The sequence below is a fragment of the Aythya fuligula genome, chromosome 5 (genome assembly GCF_009819795.1).
Source record: "Aythya fuligula isolate bAytFul2 chromosome 5, bAytFul2.pri, whole genome shotgun sequence".
In the NCBI taxonomy this organism is placed as follows: domain Eukaryota; kingdom Metazoa; phylum Chordata; class Aves; order Anseriformes; family Anatidae; genus Aythya; species Aythya fuligula.
The window spans coordinates 8,375,168-8,397,808 of NC_045563.1; the positions used below are offsets into that span (position 1 = coordinate 8,375,168).

General features: G+C 39.1%; 1 protein-coding gene across 1 annotated transcript in view; it reads left to right on the plus strand.

The window, feature by feature from the left end:
• Positions 1-1,034: 1,034 nt before the first annotated feature.
• NUDT14 (nudix hydrolase 14) overlaps positions 1,035-22,641 on the plus strand; it is a 60,712-nt gene continuing 39,105 nt past the window's right edge. Inside the window, exon 1 of the mRNA XM_032188959.1 lies at positions 1,035-1,135. Coding sequence (XP_032044850.1) covers positions 1,055-1,135 — 81 coding nt within the window. The 5' untranslated portion in view covers positions 1,035-1,054. The remainder of the gene's footprint in view (positions 1,136-22,641) is intronic.

Consider the following 22,641-nt stretch of genomic DNA (forward strand, 5'->3'; position numbering starts at 1 on the left):
GTTTAGACTCTGAGTGCTACATTAGAAAACAATAAACTTTCTTACTGGTGCAGTGGTAGTAGATTAGAAGAGGAAAAAAAAAAAGAAACAGGTGGGAGGGATTTCAGATTATTCTCAGTGCAGTTAATGTATCGACCAAATAATTAAATTTATACAGCAACTAAAATAGCTGTACACTGGAACTTCTGCATGTGAAGTGAGCACAAGTCAGAGAAAATAACCACGACAAATTGTGGGCTCTGTTGCTCAGGAATCTATAAAAAACATTATCAGGAACATTAAAATACCAAAGGGAATCTAACCTGATGTTACATAATGACAATCAAACTCCAGAAAGTCCAAAAGACCAGGAGGTTGTTAAATCTAATAGTGATTTGCTTAAAAAAAAAAAAAAATATGAAGGGGGAGAAAGTAATTATCTCATAACTTTGTAGCTAAAAACTGCCAGATGGGCCTAATAAGGTGGTTTTTGCTCTTATGCCATGGGCTGCCTGCGTGGCCTTGACTAGAAGTTGGTCATGAGGACAAGCCTAAGAAGCACTGCCTTATATGTTTTAAGGTACAAATGAGCATGTATTCATACCCATGCTTTCCATGGCCCTGATATGATTCCATTTTGACACACAAACACCACACAGGTGAATGTAAGGGACCGGGCTTTTAACATCAAGGTCGGCACCCTGCAAAGCCTGACACACAGCCAGGATGGGGATGCAATTCGGACAAAGTTCCACACTTATTTCAGTTCTCCAGAGGATGGGGCCCAGTTTCTGTTTAATGTCGGAGTCCCTCAGCAGTATCAACACCCCGTTTGGAGATAACTGTCGCAAACAGTTTGAGAAAACACCTTTACAAACAGGTATTTTAACATGTCAACGCGACAAGCCCCCTCTGCGCCCCCGTTTCGGGGTGAAACCGCTCCCTGCCCTGCCTGCTGCTCCCAGGCCGGCCGGCAGCGGCTGCGCACGCCTCTGCCCTTCCTCCTCTGCCCTTCCTCCTTTTCCTCCTCCTCCTCCTCCTCCTCCTCCTCTTGACGGCCGCTGCCCCCGGCGGGATGGAGGCCATCGAGGAGCTGGCGATCCAGCCCTGCACCTCCTCCCTCTACCTACGGCCCTTCCGCCTCTGCTACCGGCAGGTGAGTGCCGCCGGGGGCTCAGGCTCGCCCTGCCTCTTCCCCTCACAGCCTGCCCGTCTCTCCTCCCCTTCCCTCCGCCCCACCGAGGCGGGAGAAGCCCGGCTGGGGCGGAGGGAGGCCGGAGGAGAAGGGCAGGCTGCCCGGGGGGCCCCTCTGGTGCTGTGTCCCCCCCTTCCCCGCCCGCCGCCCCCGCCATTTTGGGCTCGGCTCGGAGCAGGGTGCGCCTCAGGCTCATGGCGCCCTCCCCGCCGCCTCTGCAGGGCATCGAGCCCCGGCCCTCCCGTGGCATCCTGCCTGCCTCAACCCCTCTCTTTGGGGTTGACCTGCAGCAGGGCACCCTCTAATTTAGGTTTCGCTTCCCTGCCGAGGATTGCGAGCACAACCTGTTGGTTGGCAGCCCTCGGTGTGCAGGGTTATTGACGTGACTCTGAGTTGCACAACTGCGCCGTACGGCCAGCCTCGCCGCAGGCACGTGGAGGCGGTGGAAGGAAATCCTCTTCCTTATAATGTTTATATCAACATGAATCACCTTCCAGGGGATCCCAGAGAATGGGAGCCTTCAACAATGGAAGGAATGCGAGGCGTAACGTGGAAGTCCTTTCTCGTGGTCTAAAATGCCAAATTTTCCATGAGGGACATTTTCTGCGAGTGAGGTTGTGCACAGAACTGGTTGCTTCTCTACTTCACAGTGGTGGCTCCAGTGTCACAGAAAGGGAGGTGGATGAAAGTGGAAATACAAAAGAGCTTGGACAACCCTAGAAATGAATGTGGACCATGTTTCACTCTCATTCACTTTTATTTGTTTTTTGCTCCTGAACACATCAGGTAGAAGAGGGAATGCACACAGCGGAGGTGTTTAAGCCCAACAGTGAGATGAGATACAGAAAAGGTTGAGCAAGGGTTGAAATAGTTTGCATCGATACAGATTAACTGACTTTTTTACCTTGTTTTATATTTCTATGTGATTTCCCTAAAGAAATCTCTCTTCTCATTGATTGGTGTAATGGAAACAGAGATTTGCAAACAGCTGTACGTTTTACACCAAGTTAACTATTTCTTTTTATGTATTAGAAGGAAACTTGACCATTTTTTCATATTGTCAATTTCTGCTGGCTTAGCCTGTAACTGACAAGTCTTACTTGTTAATGTTGATTTCATTTTTGTTTGAGTTGTGCTTTATTTATTTGGAAAATGGGATTCCATTAAAATGTACGGAATAGTATTGTAAAACTAAATTTAGTTGAATACAAGTACATTAAACATGATGACTGTGTTAAGAAATAAGGATGTACTTGTTTGCATGCTGTGATTTGACAAGAGATGGCATTGCCACCAAGACTTGCCCTTTCTGCAAGTCTTGCTGCTTGCTCTGACTTCCTCTCTTTTCCTTGTGCAAGCGTTTGTGCAGCAGCATGGGGAGCTGGGCTGGGGAGCTGGTCCAGAGCAAACCTAATCTGACCAAAAAAAACCCATGTTAACTTTTTCCTAAACAAGTGCAGAGGGGAAGTGGTAATATGGTGGTTAGGGATGAATGTTTGGGGGCTGGTTGAGGGCAGAGATTGTTTCTCTTGGCCTCAAAACTCCTAAAAAGAAGGTGAAAGTACTGTTTATACGGCACTTGTGCAGAAACTGCCTTGGGCCCAGCCTCCTGAGAGCATGAACTGAATGAGCGCACAACTGTCTGCACCTGACCCAGGAGACAGGCCCTACTTTTATTAAAAACACATTTTGTATTTAAAAACTGACTTACTAACCAAAGGAAATGTGAAATATTTTTAGTTATTTGACTAATTGTTTCAAAGGTGTTTGGGCCTGCCAAAAACCCCAGTAAATACCTAAACTGTTTGCCTAAAATGTGAGGGAGTTTGGTGCCTGATCTGCTTAAGAATTTTGAAAATTCCACCGCTTATCTAAAGCTGAAAATGGTTTCAAAAAATAAAGCCCTTGATCTTAATGGTTTTATGGTGAGTGGATCTTTTCCTTCTCCAACTTTTTTTTTTTTTTTTTTTTTTTTAAATCACCATCTGGAAAAAGTAAATTAAAAAAAAAAAAAAGAAAAATCTTTCTTTTTTCCAGTTCTTAATTGGTGCTCTATCTTAGAGTAAATTAGTTACCTCTCTCCACAAATTTCCTGCACCTGCTTGCTGAACTTAACCCAAATCTAATAAAAAAGTCTTTGTGAATAACAGAATAATCTAAGTGAAGAAAGTTTAAATAATAGCATTTGATACATTATGAAAACCGAAATCAGTCGGATTCTTAATGCAATACATGGCATAGTGCTGTAATTGGAGGTGGTATTTTGGGTGCTGTTTACAAAACAATAACACGTCCCCTGTAATTCATTGTAATCTGAAGAAGATTCATTGATGCTTAATTTTTTAAATATAATTTTGATGAAGGATATTTTAGGCCTTACAGGTCATCATTTTGTAATCTATTCTCAAACAGATACATTCCTGTAATAGATATTGATATTTCAACAAAATCCTATGTCTAGGGAGGTATACAGATAGAATCAGTGTTTTTTACTTTATTAGTTTGTTTTTTTTACAACTATTTTTCTGTACAAATAGGAAATTGAGAGAATTTTTACAAACAGTATATGACTTGAAGATTGTTTCTAAACATTCATGGATACTTAAGTAATAGCATGGATTCTTAGATATTTCATCTGAAAATTACACTACTTGTTCAGAGGTAATTTGGATCTCATCACTATACCTAAAACAGTTAAGTCTTTAAAAGTGAAATGTAAAATTTAAGTACAGATGAGCCATATCACAGTTAATTGTGCAAGTCTGGTTTTATCTATTAAGTCTGTAGCCAACTGAGTCATAGGCCACCATTGCTCTAGCTGGTTTGCAGACCACCAGAAGTTTTCAAGACATCAGAAAGTGATCCATGAGAGGGGTTAAATCTAAACTGGTGAGGAAATAATGATTGTAAGCATGTCCCGGTTGAAGAAGATTGTGTCACACCTGATGGAGAGTGGAGCCAGAGGCTCAGGTGGCCTTCATCTGTTCATCAGAGACACTTAACGCATGCAAAACCGTAGGCCAAAAGATCTGATTAGTGTTCTGGCCAGGTGAATTTTCTGCCTGGGTATCTGGATGTTCAGACAAAGAGCTGTGGACACATGCAGGAACAGAGTTATGTGTACTTAGAATCAGGCCTGGTGGTTACTTTCATGTTACTTTCATGTCAACTTCTTAGACTTGTGTGCTAGTCCTAAGTCTACCTGTGTTCCGAAGGCTTGAATCATCTTTTGGATTGAATGTGTTATATTTGGTTATATAGAAATACTCTTCCAAAAGATCAGGAGAAGAATGCAGGATTCTGGATGGAGAAGGGTTTGTCGTAATTCTTAGCAGTTCCCAAAATTACTGCAATTTGTGCCTGTGGCGGATCTACTCTCCCAACGGAAGGTCATGAGATGTTTTTGTTTTCATATGAGGTCTTTTTTCTCCTTCTGCCTGCTGATAGTGTTTTAAATGAAAGGAATGGTTTCTACATGTTTCTCAAAGAGAAGAAAAGTAAGTGTATACCCTTTTGAAAAAAATGTAGGTTTTGAATCATGCACACATAGAGGCAGCGTGGTGCTAGACATCCACAGTGTGGGGAGGAGCCTGGCTCCAGACACATCACTGTACCAGCCACTTTTTTTTAAAGGATTTGTCCTGTCTTCGTACAGTGCAAACGAAGGAATAAGTGCAGCAAAGGAGTCACAGAAATCAGCAAACTGTAGGCAGGGTTGGCTAGGACCGATGCAGAGGGGTAAGGTAAAGTTTAAAAGGATGTACTTCAGAATAGGCACTTACCACCTCCGAACAGACTTCACTTTCTGCTTGGGATTTTCAGCTGTAAACCCTCTTCTTGACTGGGGACCCTCAGTCAATTAATCCAAGTTACTTTAAGGGGGATGTGGTGCTCAGAGAAGGGTAAGGCACCTCATGCAGCCTAATGAATATGCTGTATGTTTTGTTGGTAGGAACCCTGTTTACATATTTTTGTTCTGCTTGGTGCTGAAAGAAAAGAATTCATTTATCTCACATATAGGATAGCATCTGGCTGTTATTAATGCATACTTGCCCCCAAAGTGCAAATTGATTTGTTGCCTAAAATGGCCCTTTTTTTAAACATATATCACCTCCCAGAGAATTGGCTTCTCTACCAGGAACTCCATGGTAAATCTCTTTTCACTTTTTCCTATTGAAGTTTTTCTGCTTTTCATAAATAATTTATTCAAGAGACCAGAGGGATGGCTAATGAGAGATTAACTCTATGCCCAAGGGCTAGGGCATTTCCCTGGGATGTGGTAGAGTCAGGCTGCAAGATCTTGCTTCAATTAATATCGCTTCCCACATCACAGGAGAGTGCTCTCACTGCTGGGAAACACATTTGTGTGTAAATCTTCAGCTCTCTTTTGTGTAGGTTAGCCAGACACTGGCCTACATACCAGATAGACACACGCATGCACACAAAAGGTTAAGAATCCTGCCGAGTCTCAGGGATGAAATAGACCCTGAGTGGTAACAGTTGAGCAGTTGTCAGGATTTTGGGCAATTCTGAGTACCCAAATGGGAATCTGGATTCACTGTAGTCTTAATAAATGCCTGAGCAGAGACTTTAGTAGTTCTGAGCTCTAGTAAATCTTCCTGTAGTAATAGAAGATGCTACTGCACGTGTTTGTTTGTCTCTGCGCTAATGGTTATTACCCTCTGAGGCTTAGCAGAAGCAGAAGTGTTTTTGCTCCAGTTCTCTTTCTGCTGTTCTGGTTCAAACCCGCCTTCATTAGCCATTTAAGCAAAATTACCAAGCTTTGCACAGGACTAAGTGACTTGGCATGTTCCTGTTGGTGACCTCTGTGCTGGGGACAGCATCCTTCCAGGGGAGGCAGAGCATCTTGCTGGGGGAATAACACCTTGAGCACTTCAAGAAACTTCTGCCCAAAGCTCACATACCAAAGCCTTTGTGGATCTAGCCCAGGCTCCTATAGCCTTGCTTTTGAAGGTTGTTCTGGCAAGGGAGCTCTTGCCACTGTTTCCTTGCATTGTGTAAACATAAGCATTCATACTGTCCAAGAGCTTTTAGAATCTTGCTACTAGGCTAATAGCAACTGTCATTAATTCTCCCAGCATCCACATGAGTGAGGCTCTGTTCCAAATCTCTGGAATGGTGAATGGGCATCTGCTTCACTGGTGTGGGATAAACCTGAAAAACTCTGCATATAGATTGAAGAGATGACCAATAATGGTGAACTGGAGCTCTTTGCTCCTGGGAGCTTCATGTCCCTTCTGCAATTCAGTCCTGCTCAGTGCCTGAGTATCGCGTTTCTTCCGTCAATTTAATGTTTAGAATAATTTATTTTGAAGTTTGACATGTGAAAAGTGCTCCCTTTGATTTCACTTTAATGCAAGGTGTTTTCATTCTGTGTTAACAAAATTAAATTATAATCTCAAAGCTTTACGGTCATTTTAAAGTAATTTTCAAGACTGTGGTAGATTTTAACACACAATGAACTTTATCATGTACCTCAGGAGTAGCGTGCGATTCATCAGTGAATAAGGAATGTCTTATTTCTAATCTGAGATTTGATACGTCTTTCTTTTGTGACTATAAGCAACCACTCTGCTGCCGTGCCTTTACAATTCAACTGACTTGGAGATGTCATGAAGATTAAGACCCTGATTCTGTGATAAGCTGTATACATGCAGAGGAGAAGCAAAGGCTGTATCATTTATGTCATGAAAACTTTGAAGATGAAAAGAGCAAAGCTGTGCAGTGTTACAGCAATAATAACAACCTGATTTTACATTCAAAAAATTTTTACATGGTAATAGCAACATGAATGTGCCCAGCTGCCTGAAATATTCTCTGGAACTTCTATCTGCTTTTTTCTAAACATTAAACATTCTTTCCTATTTTGACAGTTAAAAATGATGCTGTTGAGGGAGTAAACAGATTTTTAAGTTACCTGTTCAAACAAGTAAGTCTGCACTTGAATCTTCAAAAGGCTCTAGCAGTAGGAAATAAGCAACCCAGTAATACATTTATTTTGCAGTTCATTTTTTCAAAGCAATAGTGCAATAAAAGGTGATGCTGTTTTTGCTGTGAAATTTGTCTCATTTTCTTCAGGTTGTCAAGTCTAATATGTCAGTATATAATATTAATCTTAAACATACTGCTGCTAGCTCAGGAAGTTCCCGAGCTGCAAATTGCAGAAGGCTGAGTGTGTTTTAACAATATATTCTTCCTCAGGCATCTTGGCTTCTGTCAGAGGTAGGATCCTGGATGAGAAAAATTTTTGATCTGACTGATATGGCTGCTGCTGTTTTGACCGGGAAACTATGGTTAAAGTGCAGAATGATTCTTCTGTACGGGTGGAAGAAAAGATTTGTGGAGTTTCTGCAATAACAGCATTAGGGAATTAAAATACTGAGGAATGTAATTTGCTTTGAGAGGAACAGTTTTCTTTGCAACTAAGGCACAGGTTTAAGAAAATAAATTAAGAAATTCAGGTGTATCTGCTTCTGGCTGAGCTATGTACGTGGAGTTCAACTCTGGAAATTTGTACAAGATATTTTTGAATGAGGTGTTTATGAATTACCACAGCGGGAAATGGGAAGCATAAGTAAATAAAAGCTACAGTTGAAAAGAAAACCAGTGCTCCTTTTTGTTTCAGTGAATATTGTGCTATATTAGTCTTAACATCTTTATCCATCATGCTTTGAGAAGTGAATATAGGGTTGTTTGAAGTAAATACATTAAAATTATTTGGCAAAACTTAACATTTTTCATTGCGTTAATGAATTTATGGCAGCAAATATCACTGGGAAGAATGAGGTTGTGTTGCGCATCTTTTGTATCATCCTCGCACAGGGCTGAAATGTTTGCACCTAGAGAAACGAACATTAAACCAGAATGGCACACTTTAGTTGGAAGGGACCTACAAAGACCACAGAGTCCAACTGCCATGAGATTAAAATCTCATTTAATGTCATCAGTGGGTATGCTAGGTGGTTTACTGTGGAATAGCTATGAAGTTGAGACCAAGTTTTAGGAGGAAGTCCATGGGGTGTAGTTAGCTTAAGGCAGTGCTTTTCAAGTTCTCATGAAGTGCTCAGTGAGGGCCGTTGTGCTGCCTGCACGTGGTCCATGCGTCAGCTAGGAGAAGCAGATCAATCACCAGCAGGTTTTCATGTGCTACCAAAGGTGTGCAGCTTCACTGGAAGATGTTTCCAGGTTTCCAGAAGATGAAGAGGTTGAAAACCACTGGCTTTGACAGTACCACTCCAGTAGCCTCATCTGCAAGGGCTTGTCTACACAGGACCTTCCCGATTAACTCCACGTCTCATTCTACAACAAAGAGTCTGGTACTGTTTACACTAAACCACTTTCAAAGTACCACTGCACTTTGAATTCATACCCTACCTTAATCCATGTTAACTTTCCCGTGCATGCCCTAAGGGAGCAGTAAACTCAACTGAATGACTGTGTCCACACAGGGGTTTAATGGGGTTTAACTAGCAGAATGCAAGTTCATCAAGGTGCTTGTTTCAGATGCGTTTTCTTGATGTCCTGGTAGAGACAAGCCCTAAGAATGAAAGCGGTTTAGTTCTAAGTGAATGAACCGCGTTATAAAATCCATCATTGAGATTTTTATTTTTATTTTTTGTATTTTTTTTACGTGTAGAATATGGCTACTGTGGTGTATAAAGTAGGCTTTTTTGACTTGTTTGGTAACGTTTCTTTTGTAGTAATTGCAGTTAGATCTGAGAAATAAAATAGTGTTCATGTAGTTCAACAACTAAATGCTGTATTTGTTTTTCAGTTTGGATCAAAATACATATGTTTGCTTAAATAGCAGATATTTCTTTTTCCCGGTACAAAAATCTGTCATCTGAATCATTATTTCATTCAGCTATGACATTATGTGTATTTGGTATGTTTTAAAGCAGATGAACACTGTAACATTTTAAGTGTTTACAGCAAATCTGAATATTATGGAAATGAGACATTCTCCGTAAGTGGGAATATTCTCTAAAATGGCTTGGTTTGATGGCCTGTATGGGATGCTAGTATACTTTATTATATTCTTAAAATACAATTGCATTTTAAATAATGATTTTACCTCAACTGCTGCTGTATTTAGAAAATATTTTTATCTTCATCTGTAACTCGTGAATGGTCAGCTCCTGTGCTTTGAACACTCTCTACAACAAGCTGATGTTGCATAAATAAGCATGTTTTACACTGTGGGCATATAAAATTCACCACCTCTCTGCCTTGCATTTGGATTAATTACTCTTCAAAACTTTAAAACAAAGCTTTATCATCTCCAAGCTTGGCTTCTTGGTATTGTCCTCCAGACATTGATCAAAGTCTTGTTAGTATAGTAATACTGAAGTTTACTAAAGTTTAAACAAAGTAAAGCTCAGTTTTTCTTCGTGGTCAGCTCATGTCACACTAAAGCGTGATCGCTGCTCAAAACAGCATTAATTATTGGTTTCACGTCGTGGTAGCTGTGTCAAAATCCTTTAAATACCTCATGGAGCTGAGAGGGAATCTTAAGGCCTGTGACAGAGCAGCTGGCCTGGACATGGGCTGATGCCCCAGTTGACAGGTTGTTGGATTAGAAAGAATATCAAAGGCAGCGAGTAAGATTAGGGATAAGTGAACATCTGACAGCAGTTTGCAGCAGGGGAGAACAGATGATAAACAATGGGAGCGGGCGGCGTGGGGGGGGAGAGGTGAGAAGGCCATGGGAAAAGTGTGGCGGCAATCACTAAAGCTCCAGGTTGCTGGGCCTCATGAATAGAACAGGAAATGGGATTTGCTAGGACAGATGTGCTGAGTGGTGATGAATACATTATAGGGAAATGAGGCTAAACTCCTAAAGGTGAGGGATGTGCTGTCCCTGAAAATAGAAAATATGGGAAAAGAAAAGTTTGCCCTCCCGGAGACACAAGCGTGAATACTTTAATACAGAAAGGAGAAATGTTAGCAGTAATTTCAATGAAATGGTTACTCTGTGGTAGCATTTGTGACAAACTCTAGGTCGTGTACTTTTAGCATAACAACATTACAGTGATACTACATATATAGCATAGAAACTATTAATTTTAGACCAAAAATTGCAGAAATAACTGAGCAGTTTCAGTGACAGAACAGCCTGAACGGGAGCTCTGGATGAGGAATGCTCAGACACACTCCGTATCTGGCATGTATTATATAGCTCTCATGTAACATATGTCTGATCCTGCCACCGTTAAAAGAGAGTTGAGCTGGGTGATCTTGTGAGGTCCTTCCAGCCTTACGTTCTTCTCATTTTGTGCAATGATTGCGTGCTTCTGAGAAATTACACCTAACTGTTGGTGTTCTGAGAATACTGCTTCTGGTGTCGTGAACTTCTTTGTTTTCAGGTCTTGCTGGATCCTTTTCCTATATTTATGATACAATTATCTCAGAAAGCTACACTTCTTGTGTGTTCACTGATGGGATTCTCTGTTAGTTCACAAAATTTCTACAGTGTTTTCTATTCTGTTTTTGATCTTCATTTTTAAGCAAACTTCATCGAAAAAAAAGTAGATCTCATTAGCACTCTTGGTGTGCTACTTTAGCAGGAGAAGATGCAAAAAGCCTGACTGGTGATGTCCATCTGACAAAGCACTGATAAGATCTGTTCTCAGAGATAAAGGAGGTTATTCCATGATGCATTCTCATTTGTAAGAGGAAGTAAAAGCTTGCTAAAATGAAGTAGAAACACAAACTGTAAGAGTCACCAACTGTAAAACATAAAGCTCAATATAAGGACAAGAGGTGACTGAGCTGCAATGGAAATGCCCACCATCTGTCTTCCCTGACCTCAAATCTCTCCCAAGTGCTGCCTCAGTCCTAGAAAACAGGGTAGAACAGAGATCTGGCCTCCTTCAGACCCAGTTTCTGCCTAGCCCTGTGTACTGTAACTGTACCTCTAATTTTTAAGATGGGCAACTGTAACTCGAATTGGGGCTGATTGGGGCTGTCCTGTGCCCTAACGCCAGGTGCTGTGTTCGGACCGCAGCGCTATCATCCAGGTACAGCAGCTGCACTACCAGGAAAGCGCTGGAGTTCTGGGGCCCAGAAGTTTCCCAAAGTCAGTAATCAGCAAAAAATGTATTTCAAGTGGCCACAATAAGGAAACGAAATGTTTGCACAACAAAACATAGATCAAAAAGAGTATGCCCTACTGATTCTGACTGGCTTAAATACTATCCTAATAGTTCTGTTTTCTGTAAAACTAATTTCTACATTTGCATGATGCTATAACCAAAGAACTGAACCATCTGTTACAGGCGGTTCCCATTTTTAAGGAAAGGTTAAAGATTATCTGCAGTTGGCTTGCATAGTTCTTTGGTTTAAATCATAAGTTTTAAACTGTTCCAGCATTGCTGTCATTATGAAGGTTTCCAAAATAAAGTACTAAAATGCAGAACTGTGTGTAAATCACCAATCAACTCAGTTAATCGCTAATTAATTCAATTAATTGAATGTGAGTTGTATGTGGCTTTTAAGCAACAGGTACATTTCTCTGTACCCAGTGCTCCCTTCAGAATAGTTGACCAGTTAGGAGATGTTTTGGAGTTCTTCAATTTATTTTTTTTTTATTTTTTTTTTTTTTTTTTTGATGGGGAGGGTCAGGCCACTGCTATAATCCCATCTCAGTGGAGTCTTTCTCAATTGTGAGGTAAAAGTGAAATTAAGAAAACAGCAAAACCTGGAGCTGGTTGCATCTGTCACTTTGAACTAATATTTGGGGGGTGGGGAGAAAGGAGAGGATGAAAAGCCCTGAAGATCTTTGTGAGGAGGGTCTGTGAGAAAGTCTTAGGAGAAAAATCTAAAGATTGTTACTAAGCCTTGGCTTCTATTAGCCCCCTGCTGCTGTTCTTCATCAAGTTATTTTAATGGCTTTCAAAGCAAGTGAGTGGAAAATGGTTTCTCTGGAACTTTAAGGAGACTGAACTGAAAACTGTCATTGCTTTATAAGTAAAACACATCAAAGATTGATGGAAGAATTGCTTGTTAAACACGTTGTAGATTTTAATTAAAAAAAATGGGAGATATCATAAAAGAGACATCAAATCATCATAACTACCTAAAGGTGAAAGTTTAATGGCTTGTCATCTGCTCAGGATCCTATGTGAAGTATCTCTTTCATAGCTTTTGTGACCCTGTGTGTGTGTGCATGTGTACAAGATTGGTTTATTTATTTATTTATTTATTTTTGGAAGAGTTTTTTTTCTTGTATGCAGGAAAAGCACGCTGTAAAAATGAAAGTGGAGGTTACTATGCTTTCTAATTTTATTTTGCCTGCGTATATGGGTGTCTTCTGATATTTGTAATGTTTAGTGTTTCAAATCCTTATGTCTATCTTAAATAGTTTTTTTTTTCTTTGTGCTGTAATATATTTTCTATCAAATACAATTTTTTTGTGTGTGTGTTCGGTTGATGAGAAGTACATTTGTGTATCACATAGGAATTGCAAGAGCATCTCTTCTGGAGTCCAGTCCTCTCACTTTCTTCTCCTTTCCACACCTTCTTTTCCTTCCTCAGTCTTTCCAGTCAATAAAGGTGTGGATTTTAGAGTTGTGTAGATTTTCTTCCATAAGATGGGTAAAAAAAATGAATGTGCATAGAAAACAACATAAAACACAGCATTTCCACTAAGACTTTGAGCTCTATACCTTCAAGCCAAAACCTTGTTCTGGTATGTCATGCTGCTTATGATCAAGGTGCATATTTAGTAAGCAAAACAAAGAGTTGTTTTCAAAGACTAAAGGAGCTCCTCAGCAAGCTGATAAAGCACAGAGGGCATTATTTACTAGTCCATCTTAAAATTTCAGAAATGTTCAATGTTGTTGTTTCAGTTTCGTGAATTCTTTCTGTAGTTAAACAGCTACGTCTATGCATAATTGGGACCCTAGATCTGATTTATAATGAAGAAAATTGTTTTTCGCAAGAGCCTAGTACGTGATTATTGCAATTACTTGATTTTCTGAATGATAGCATAGAAATGGTACGTATCATCAAAAAAATTAACTTTGTGTGAGTTTGTAAGATGTTCATGATGTACAAGATCATTTTAGATTAGGAATAGGAATATTGACTATGCAATTAACTGCATAGAATTTGATAACTTGATGTTATTATTTTAATGATTCTTCTCAATTAATTTTGTCATTTTACCTGGTGTTTTAGTTAGCCATAATAGTTATTGTTATTTGTGTACTTGGAGTGGTTATAACATCATGTTTTGCTGCGTAAAAAGGTTCTAGACTATAAAAGGCTCCAGGCTGTGAAAGGCCAGGTATAGAAATCTTTGGTATGTGTTTTTACAAACTTTTAAAATTCTGACCTTGTTGAATGCAATGTTGGTTTTGGTCCTTATATTGAGGAGGCCAGGTCTTTACTTGCATTGTTTCTGCTTGATCCTAATTTAGGCGAAGTCCAAAGCAATTTGACTAATGTTGTTTTTATGTAGAAAGTAAGGTAATTGCAGCTGGAGCAATTTGGTGCTTTATGACCAGAAATTACACATTTTGACAAACTGAGTTGGAAGTCAGGATGTGGAAAATGCAGGGGGAATAGATAACTTTGGGTATTGTGTATAACACTGTAAGCGATTGGAAAATTTATTTAGGGTATGAACCTATATAGCTCTTATATATGTGCTTATCTTGAGTTGTTGAAGTGAAGTATGGCTGCGGGCTTCATTCAGTCCTTCTTTGGCTTTGGGACATGTCTTTGTTTCTGTTCGGCCAATTAAGCTTGGTGACCTTGAAGCAGCAGCATTGGAAGAGAAGCTGGTCGACAAGTTTTGCAGCAGTTTATCTTAGAATTTCACTTGTATGTCTGTGCTTAGCACTGCTTTTAGCATTGCAGTGTTTCTGGCACTTTAAAATCTTGAGCACAGGTGCAGTTTCTGTAGGTATTTTTTTGAGCAGAAAAGCATTTCGGCAATGCTTTAAGGAATTGAGTGATGCCTCCAAATTGAATTTTTCAGCTTTTAAATGGCTGTGACTTAAGAAAAGGAAGTGGATACCAGCATGTTTTGCCTGCAAGGCTTGTGTTGCTCTTTGAAATGACATTTCATAGCGCTGCAGTGAGTATGGCCTGAAGTTCAATCGGTAACTCATCCCACTTATACTGCTCTGTCACGTTAAAGACAAATGTGGGAGCACTGGCCTCCTGTGCCGTGAAAGCAGTCAGTGATCATCAGTGAAGAGCTGACTGCTGTAGTCCTGTACAGGATAGTTCCTCCAAATTTGACACCTGCTTGTTCCTGTAAGCCACCTTTTCTGCCTCGCTGAGAGTGGGTGGTTGACCTGTCAGTGTGGAGAACCCTGCTTCTTTTAATCTCCTTATTTTCTGCTTGATCTGTCAAGAATCACTGGAACACATGAGCTTCCCTAGAGCCTCCTGGTGCCCTCCACAGAGAAAGATTAATTTGTAAAAGTAATAATATAGATGTCCAGATTTAAGCGTAAAAGTTATGCTCAGGGGTTAGAGATTTAATCACACCCTGAAATGGAAAACATGGCAGTCGGTGAAATTTTTTCCCTACAGAGAAAAACATTGAATTCTCGCTTTTGAAGCATTTCTCAAAATAAATAAATAAATAAATTAATTAATTAATTAAAAACACAACGAGTGAATGCCATTTAGTGGTGTATCTTCCCTCCCCTCTTCCTGTATGTTTGTTACAGCCCTTGTGATAGAGGAGTGGGATGACAAACCGTGCCTCACAGTTGTGCCTTGGGGAGAGGGTGCAAAGGAAAAGAAGCAACTTGCTGCAGTGCAAGTTTTGTATATTTATTATTTTTTTTAGTCATAAGAATGTGTCTTGCTCTTGCAGTGGAAGACTTGTAATTATAGTATTTGTGGAAGGTAATTCTTCATTGTCAGTCCAGCCCTGCTGAATCTGGGGAGTGGATTTATGAACTTCATTCCTTGTCTAAGATTTTAGTCACTTCTGTGTATGCTGGGTTCCTGCCATCCCATGTTTGGGTTAAGGTCTTAGAGCTTATGGTGGCCTGGTATTCTGTTGAAGGAGCCAGCAGAACCAGCAATAAATAGATTTAAAAAGCTTACAGTGCCCAGTATTACTGAGGCGACATGCTAAAGCACCTGTAGACCTTGTCTACAAAAACACTTGCGGTAAGTGGTAACCTTGAGCTCCTGTGAGCCTTCAGTGGGTAGGAGGCGTCCTTTCCTACTTCTGCTTCACCATGGAGACACCACGGTGCTGCACCTGGCTTTCTTCCCAACTCTGTTGAAACTTAGGATCTCCCGAGCGCTGCTTGCTAACCTTGGTTAATCTTGTTAATGCTGGTTCTTTGTTGGCATGTACCAGATTGGTGTGTGATGCAAGGTGTACAGTTCACTGAGCTATATTGTTCCTGCATTGACTTGACTTCTGCATCAGAAGTATGTTGTCCTTCGTAAGTTATAAATAAATGAATAGATTTGTTAATTATATTTTAAAATCATATTTATGTGATCTACGTTATTGCTTTACAGATGTATTTGCAAAACCAAGTAACTGAGTTTATGCATAATGGATTGTTTTCTGTGTTACTTTATTTTAATCTAGTTTTAATGATACAACAGTCTAATACATACACCGGCTATTTCTTATCAGTGTTCTGCTTCAGGTGACATAGTTGGTAGGTTTTGTTTGGTTTTGAAATTAGAATGGCATTCATCTAGTGCATGGCTTTTAATGCAACTTTATTATCTCTCTGGAAATGGAGTGGTCCGGCACGCGGTAGGAGAGGGCTCGGTTCTTTTTCTGCTGGCCCTTTGTCAACCAGAGAAGATTTTAATCAGACTGCGTGTAAGTTGCAGTGGAATTTGTTAGAATGACTAAAGAGGTAATGAGAAATATTAGACAATTGATGGTGGTGATTAGCATTTGGCTGGAATACCAGTGGCAACTTACACTGTGGTTTTATGGTGTTGTCAGTGTTGTTTTCCTCAGTGGCATAGCTAAAATAATGATGAAAGGACAGTTTCTTTCCTTCCTCTTTTGGATGAGGGTCATGACCTAGGGTAGCAAAAAAGAAATTACGCTTGTAGGCGTAGTGGTTGCCTTGGGACTGATGATTTTAAGATTCATTTTCTCTGACTACTCTTGTGTTTGCCTCGCTCTGCTGTACCTGCAGAGATGTGATGAGAGCGCTAAATCCTGGCCAAGTCAGTGGGGCAAATGTCTCCTTTTGAGTTAGGGATTCTAAGTTAGCTTGTTTTCAGCAGTCCCAAATCCTTCAGGATGCCTATACCTGTAAAGAGGGGAATGGAGAATTGCAGGAATGTGATTTGGACCAAAGCAGAGCTTGTCCACCATGTATTTTTAGAAGAGTCCTCTCCCTCGGGGGTGGAAAGAATATTTTGAGTAGTGAATGCACAGAATGAGTAGAGGAAAGAGTACAAGAGTGCAAAGTGAGATTTCTTATCTACTGTGGGGTGTCAGACTCTACAGACTTGCAGTGGGTCCTGTATGTGGAGTCCCACTCTATCCTGAAACCACCGCTGCAGACATAACAGGCCCAGGCGTGGTAGGCCAAGAGCAGGCTTACGTGGTAGCTCTGGGGCCAAAAGAAGTCAGCTGCCAACAGACCAAAAGAGATGAAAACATATTTCCCAGAGACATTTTCATTCTTTCAATCTATTTAAATTTTTAAAACAAAGGTTTTAATAAAGATGTTTCAACATTCAGGGATTCAGGTGTTTGCCTGAAATGGTTCAAGTAAAATCTTTAAATTCAGATCTTGTCTTTCTGAAGAGTGCCTTAAATTGGAGGTTGTTGAATGCTACAAAGTGCTTTCTTACGTCTCCTCTTCTGGAGATGTTCAGGAAATACTAGAATTGGAGAAGGGTTTTGAACGCGTGTCTCTTGCTCCCCACATTTGTTTCTTTGTTAGAGAACTACAAAGGCCTCGTGTGTGTTTGTTCCTGACTCAATGAATATGTAACGATTTATACAAATCAGGAAAACTCTACAAAAAGAAATTAAATGCGGAACACCTAAGAGTTCCCTGCAGCCCTCTGTTTGGGTATTTCCCTGGCTTTTAGTCTCTGAGCTGAAGCCAGCAGATGTGCCTCTTGTAGCACCAGAGAGTGCCATTAGCATCTGACTGTTTGTGCTGATGAGCAGAAGTTTGTTCGGTTTTGAGTAGAAATGCTGTTCTGAATCCAGAAAGAGTTTTGATGAAACCTAACTTTATCCTTTTGTGGTTTAAAAAAAAAGGGGGGGGGGGGAGAGGAGGGAGGCATTATTTTGATTATTTTCAATTTCACAACTGTCGAGCTGAAAATCCGAAGTATGGTATTCTCCTCAATACTGAATTAATTTTGAAAAATTGGATCTGTGTTTCTTAGCCTCTTAGGTTGTTTGGGGAATTTTATTTTTAATTTCCTTTAATGGTCACTGAATATGTAAAGTGTACAATAAACTAATCAAATACTCTATGTTGTTTCTGCACAAGGGTGTGCATTTAATGGTGGAAACACTTTTGCTTGTCCTGATAAGAATCGAGGAGACAAAGTGTTAACAGTTTCTGATCATGATGTACCCAGGACAGTCATCTCAATTGCTTCTAACATCTGATTCTCTTCTAAGTTACATGTCTTAATCTCATCGAACTTCATAAAGTCTAATATGTCTTTAATTATTTGGTAGATCAGGACTGCAGAACGTGAGAGATGAAATTGTGGTTATGCTGGTTCCCTGTTGTGTGGCACATACCTTTATGCAGGGGCAGCATGACTGGCGATGGAGAAACTTTTTTTGTGTTGAGGTGCTTTAACCAGCTTACATCTTTAGTGTGGCTCAGTGTGTGGTTGCAGAAGTGTTTGTGCTGTTTGCATGCAGGAGACCATGCAGGAAGCAGAGAAAGGGAGGGTGATGCTATTTTGTTGGAAGTGCTGACCTAGGTCATACTGGGCAAAAGAAATCTTAGCGGTTTAAATTTCCTGAGCTTTTCCTTTTGTCTCTTTGATAGTGATTTAGAAAAAAAAAAGGGGGGAGGGGGAGCAACAACGACAAAAAAATAAATCAGGCAACTATTGCAAATTGTGTGATTTTTATTTTTTATTTTTATCAATAACATAAAAATACAGGTAAAAGATTCTAACAATATTAGTTAAATGACATTTACTGTGTAGATTTTTAACAAGTATGGGTATCACTGGCTGTGTGAGATGTGCATTAAGTTTGTTTCAGAATACAGTGCTTATTTACAGGAAAATACTTAGCTGGCACATCAGCTGAATACAAAAATTGCAAATGATACCACTTTCATGTTTAGGAAGCTATTTCTTAACTATGCCCAGTCAGAGTTTCAGATTTCATGCTTTACTATAGCTTTGTGAAAAAGTAGTGTTAGTAATTTTGTAAAAGTGGAAGGTGTATAGTCAGCTTATCCCTGCAAAATAAGAAAAAGTGTTACAGACTTTTAATTCAATGATATCATAGGAATTTAGGTAAAACTCGGAGCATTTGAATACTTGCTTTAAATGTAGTCTTCAAAATATTCTAATAGCTTATTTTAAAAAATCTACCTAGTAGATTTTTCTACCTTTCAACAGAACTTATTGGAATCAACTTGGTACTGGAAAAAGCACCATCTGTATCTCAAGTTATAACCTTAAACTATATGCTGACCTGGCAGTAAAATGATGTTAGTGAGAAAAGTCATAAATTTGACCTTTGTGCATATTGTGTTTCCTAATGCAGGCACCGTATCCTTGCTCTTTGTAGTGTAGATTTCAGTATACTGAAAACACACTATAGCTACTACATATTTGACTTCTAAAGCACATTTGATATGTATATGTAATTGCTCTTAGTAATAATGTATAATCAAAATGGAAAAAAAAAAAAAAAAAACACACACAAACAAGGACAGAAAGGGGATTTAACTCAATTTAGTGTATTCATATATGCTTAATTCTCGTGTTTTATAAATTTCATTCAAATGTAAGTGATCTTACTGATAGCTGAATGCCAAACTAGACTGCAACAACTCCATTGTTGAAAAGTACACACAAAAAACAAACTGTGACCTGAAAAGTAAACTTCCAGAGGATTATATGAGAAAGTTTACTTACACATCAAGTATCTTAGCTGTAATTGTTCTGGCAGTTGATGTACATAAAATGAACAAAGTGGCTTGGCCCAGTATTGCATTAACAGTTGAATAAATTAGTGTGTTCTCCATTGTTTATTTTACCTCCTAAAGTGTGAAAAAATTGCACCTTTGAACAGTAACCTCTATTGCCATAACCATCTGTTTGCAGTTTCATTACAAACTCCTACCAGAATAACCCTCACTTTGAAGAGAAAATTGATACGGGTTGTAAAAATTCTAGTCTATGACCTTAGGTTTTATGTCTCTTTAGGTATCCCTGGTGTGGTCTATACTGGTGTGTATTATGATTTCTTGAAGAAGTAACTTTGTCTTCCAGCTAATTTCAGATAAGAAGTCAAGTCCGTGCTTCAGAGTTTGCTGTCGCACAGAGCTCAGCACCTTTATCTCTCGTTCAAGATCCTTAGATGTAAAACAAGTGTAGTGGAGACTACAGCAACTTTGCCCTTCCCTGCCCAGAAATGCTGTGTCAGCTGGAGCTGGCACGCTGTTCTTTAGTGAGTAGCTTGGTTTGTCCCTGTGAATTTTGCTAGACTTAGTCTTACTTACAAAATTGTTAATATTGTCAATTAAAGCCAATTAGCAGCAGTAGATGTAGTACTTTAGACACAACATTGATTTTTAATGTAATTGAAAAGTCATCATTTTGTATATTTTTGGATGCACATTCCACAAAGGCACTAAAGCCAGTCATTTCTATCTGAAATATTTGAATAGTGGTTAAGTTAAAAACTGCAAAACACCATTATTAGTAATCACGATGCTTTTAAAATAAACATTCCGGATAGTTTAGTAATGAAATCTTACAGGCTTTGTTTAAAAAACAAACACCTCCCCCTTTCCTCTGGAGCTTAAACAGTGGCTTGTTTAAAAAACAGTAAAATTCCATAACACTTAAACTCTTTTGAAGTAGGTCTTCAACATCAGCAAGTAATTCTGCAAATTGCTTTTGAAGATGAGGCTTCATTTACTCCAGCATGTGCAGTCTGATTGAGTGGATTAGTGGGTGTGGACTGAAATTGTAATTTAGGCTTTTTTTGTGTGTGCATGTGTCTTTCTCTCAAACACTCCTTATCAGATGCATCTCTATATTCTTGCAATAATTTTGAGTAGACCCAAGAGTACTCTTTTTAATAGTCGTTGGTGAAAATTTGGTGTGTGTATAATGGCATTACATTCATGTTAGCTACTATTTTTTTCCCATCAGTTTTTATTGGAGAGTGTAATTTTTTTTTTTTTTTTCAGATCGCTTTCCAGAACCAGCTTGCTGTATGGTTACACAAATGCTAGTGGTAGGGTAGGGGTAGAGCAGAGTTATGCAGCTGGGGTAGAAAAAGGGGCAGCCTAGGTTTAGATTGACTTTACAGTGTTACAGGACAGCACCCTTGGACAGAGTTTAACAGAAACACTTCACATTTAATTGAGTAGTTATGTAATAGGATAGCCAAGCGTAAGGCGGTTCAGTAATACTGATGTGTTCCTTCGAAAGGAAAAGAAAAAGGTCCAGGCACTCGACTCATGAAAATCAGAATGATTTTATTACTTTTTTTTTTTTTTTGTCCATGTTTTTATGCTGTCTGAGAATACGTCTCTTCATTTTAAAAGATACATAATACTTTCTGTAAAATTTGTAGTTATATAAAAAGAAGACAGCTACCTCCCTGCTTCTCACAAATCAAACTGTTGAAATAGACAAAAAAATAAAAAGCACAATTGCTATGTCATTACTTCAAACAGATTTTATATGCAAAATAGCTGGTTCGGGATGATTGTTTCTATATGAAAAAAATGAAAATAAATTGACCTTGAATATTTGACTGTCCATTTGCATTCTTTTTTTTTGTGGATGAAAAAGATACTTTTATATAGCAGGGCAGCCCTCTAGCTCCTATAAAGAAAAAGAGATGCTAAACACTGCCCTAATTTACTAATCTAACAAAACAATGGGGAGCAATTAAACTTCTAAAGCATATGGAATGGCTATTTCATTTTATTCTTAGTTGGAAAACTGCACAAGTCCAAACAAGTTTTAGCTTTCTCTGTATAATTTCTGTTCTTCATACAGTTTTCACAATATTATGTTAATGATTTTTGCTTTATTGCTCTAAAATAATCTGAAACCATGGGGGTACATGGATTTTTCGGCATCCAAACTGGTGGTTTTCCTTATTTATTTGTTTCTTTAGACAACTTCTGTGTTTGGCAGTGTTGAAAATACTACACAAATATTCAGGCAGTGTAAGGTAATTTGATCACTAGTTGTCTGATATGAAAGTGAAAAGCGTAATGTATTCAGTCCTGAGTTTGGTTTGGCCTGGAAGCACAGCTCATGTTGGCACGTCACTGTGGACACTGGAAACATCATGTATTGATTATATATAGCAAAGAATTATAGCATTAATATTTCACCTGGCAAGAAATGGTATGCACGAGGTTATAAATCCTCATATGTTTCCACTAAAAATTGCTACAGATATGACATCAGATTCTATTAAAGTGAAAAAAGAAATGTAACAGGGAAATTTGAACTGATACGGGTGCTTCATCTGCATTGAGGGAAGAAAGAAAGGGAAAGGTTCATTTCCAAAAGGGTGAGGGTTTAAGTGGCAACATCCAGCATCTCCTGTCTTGCTAGGTTTACCTAGCAAAAGTCCGCTCTGTATAGCCCAAGACCAGTGGCTGATAGAGAAGCAGTAGTTAATGCACATCTCCAGGACGTATTTACCATTGTAGGAACATAAATTTTGTAAACCAAGATGTACTGAGTTACTGAGTTGCTGTAATCGCAAATTTACCTTTGCACAGTTATTATTGATCATAAAAAGCAGTGAAAAGCATTAAGCTAAGACCACTTAAGAAAATAAAAGTAACAAGAGGGTGCAGCAACTGGCTGAGTTGGTGCAGATTTTTGTCTGTCTTCAGGAGTCAGTTACTTAATAAAATGAAGAGTTTGCTGTTCTCTTGCCATGTGGTTCTGGGCAACGAGGAGATACCTCAGCAAAAGAATATGTAGCAAATTTCCAGATAGAGGTTACGCTATGTGCTCTGATACTAAACTGGATGAATTTAGAGAAGATTGGTTGAATATGGGAAAGTACGCAATAGAAAACAGATCTTACAAATGCATTTAATGAAAAAACACGCTTGTACTTCTAAGATTTTTCTTCATGAGAACAGAAGGCAAAAATTTATTGTTCCTGCAGGAAGTTTTACAGCTTTGTTACATGTAAATGATTAAACAGGGACTGCACACTTGCTTGACACTGCTGACTCTGGTTTAAGACCGTTATTTGCCAAATAATTTTTTATTTTAAT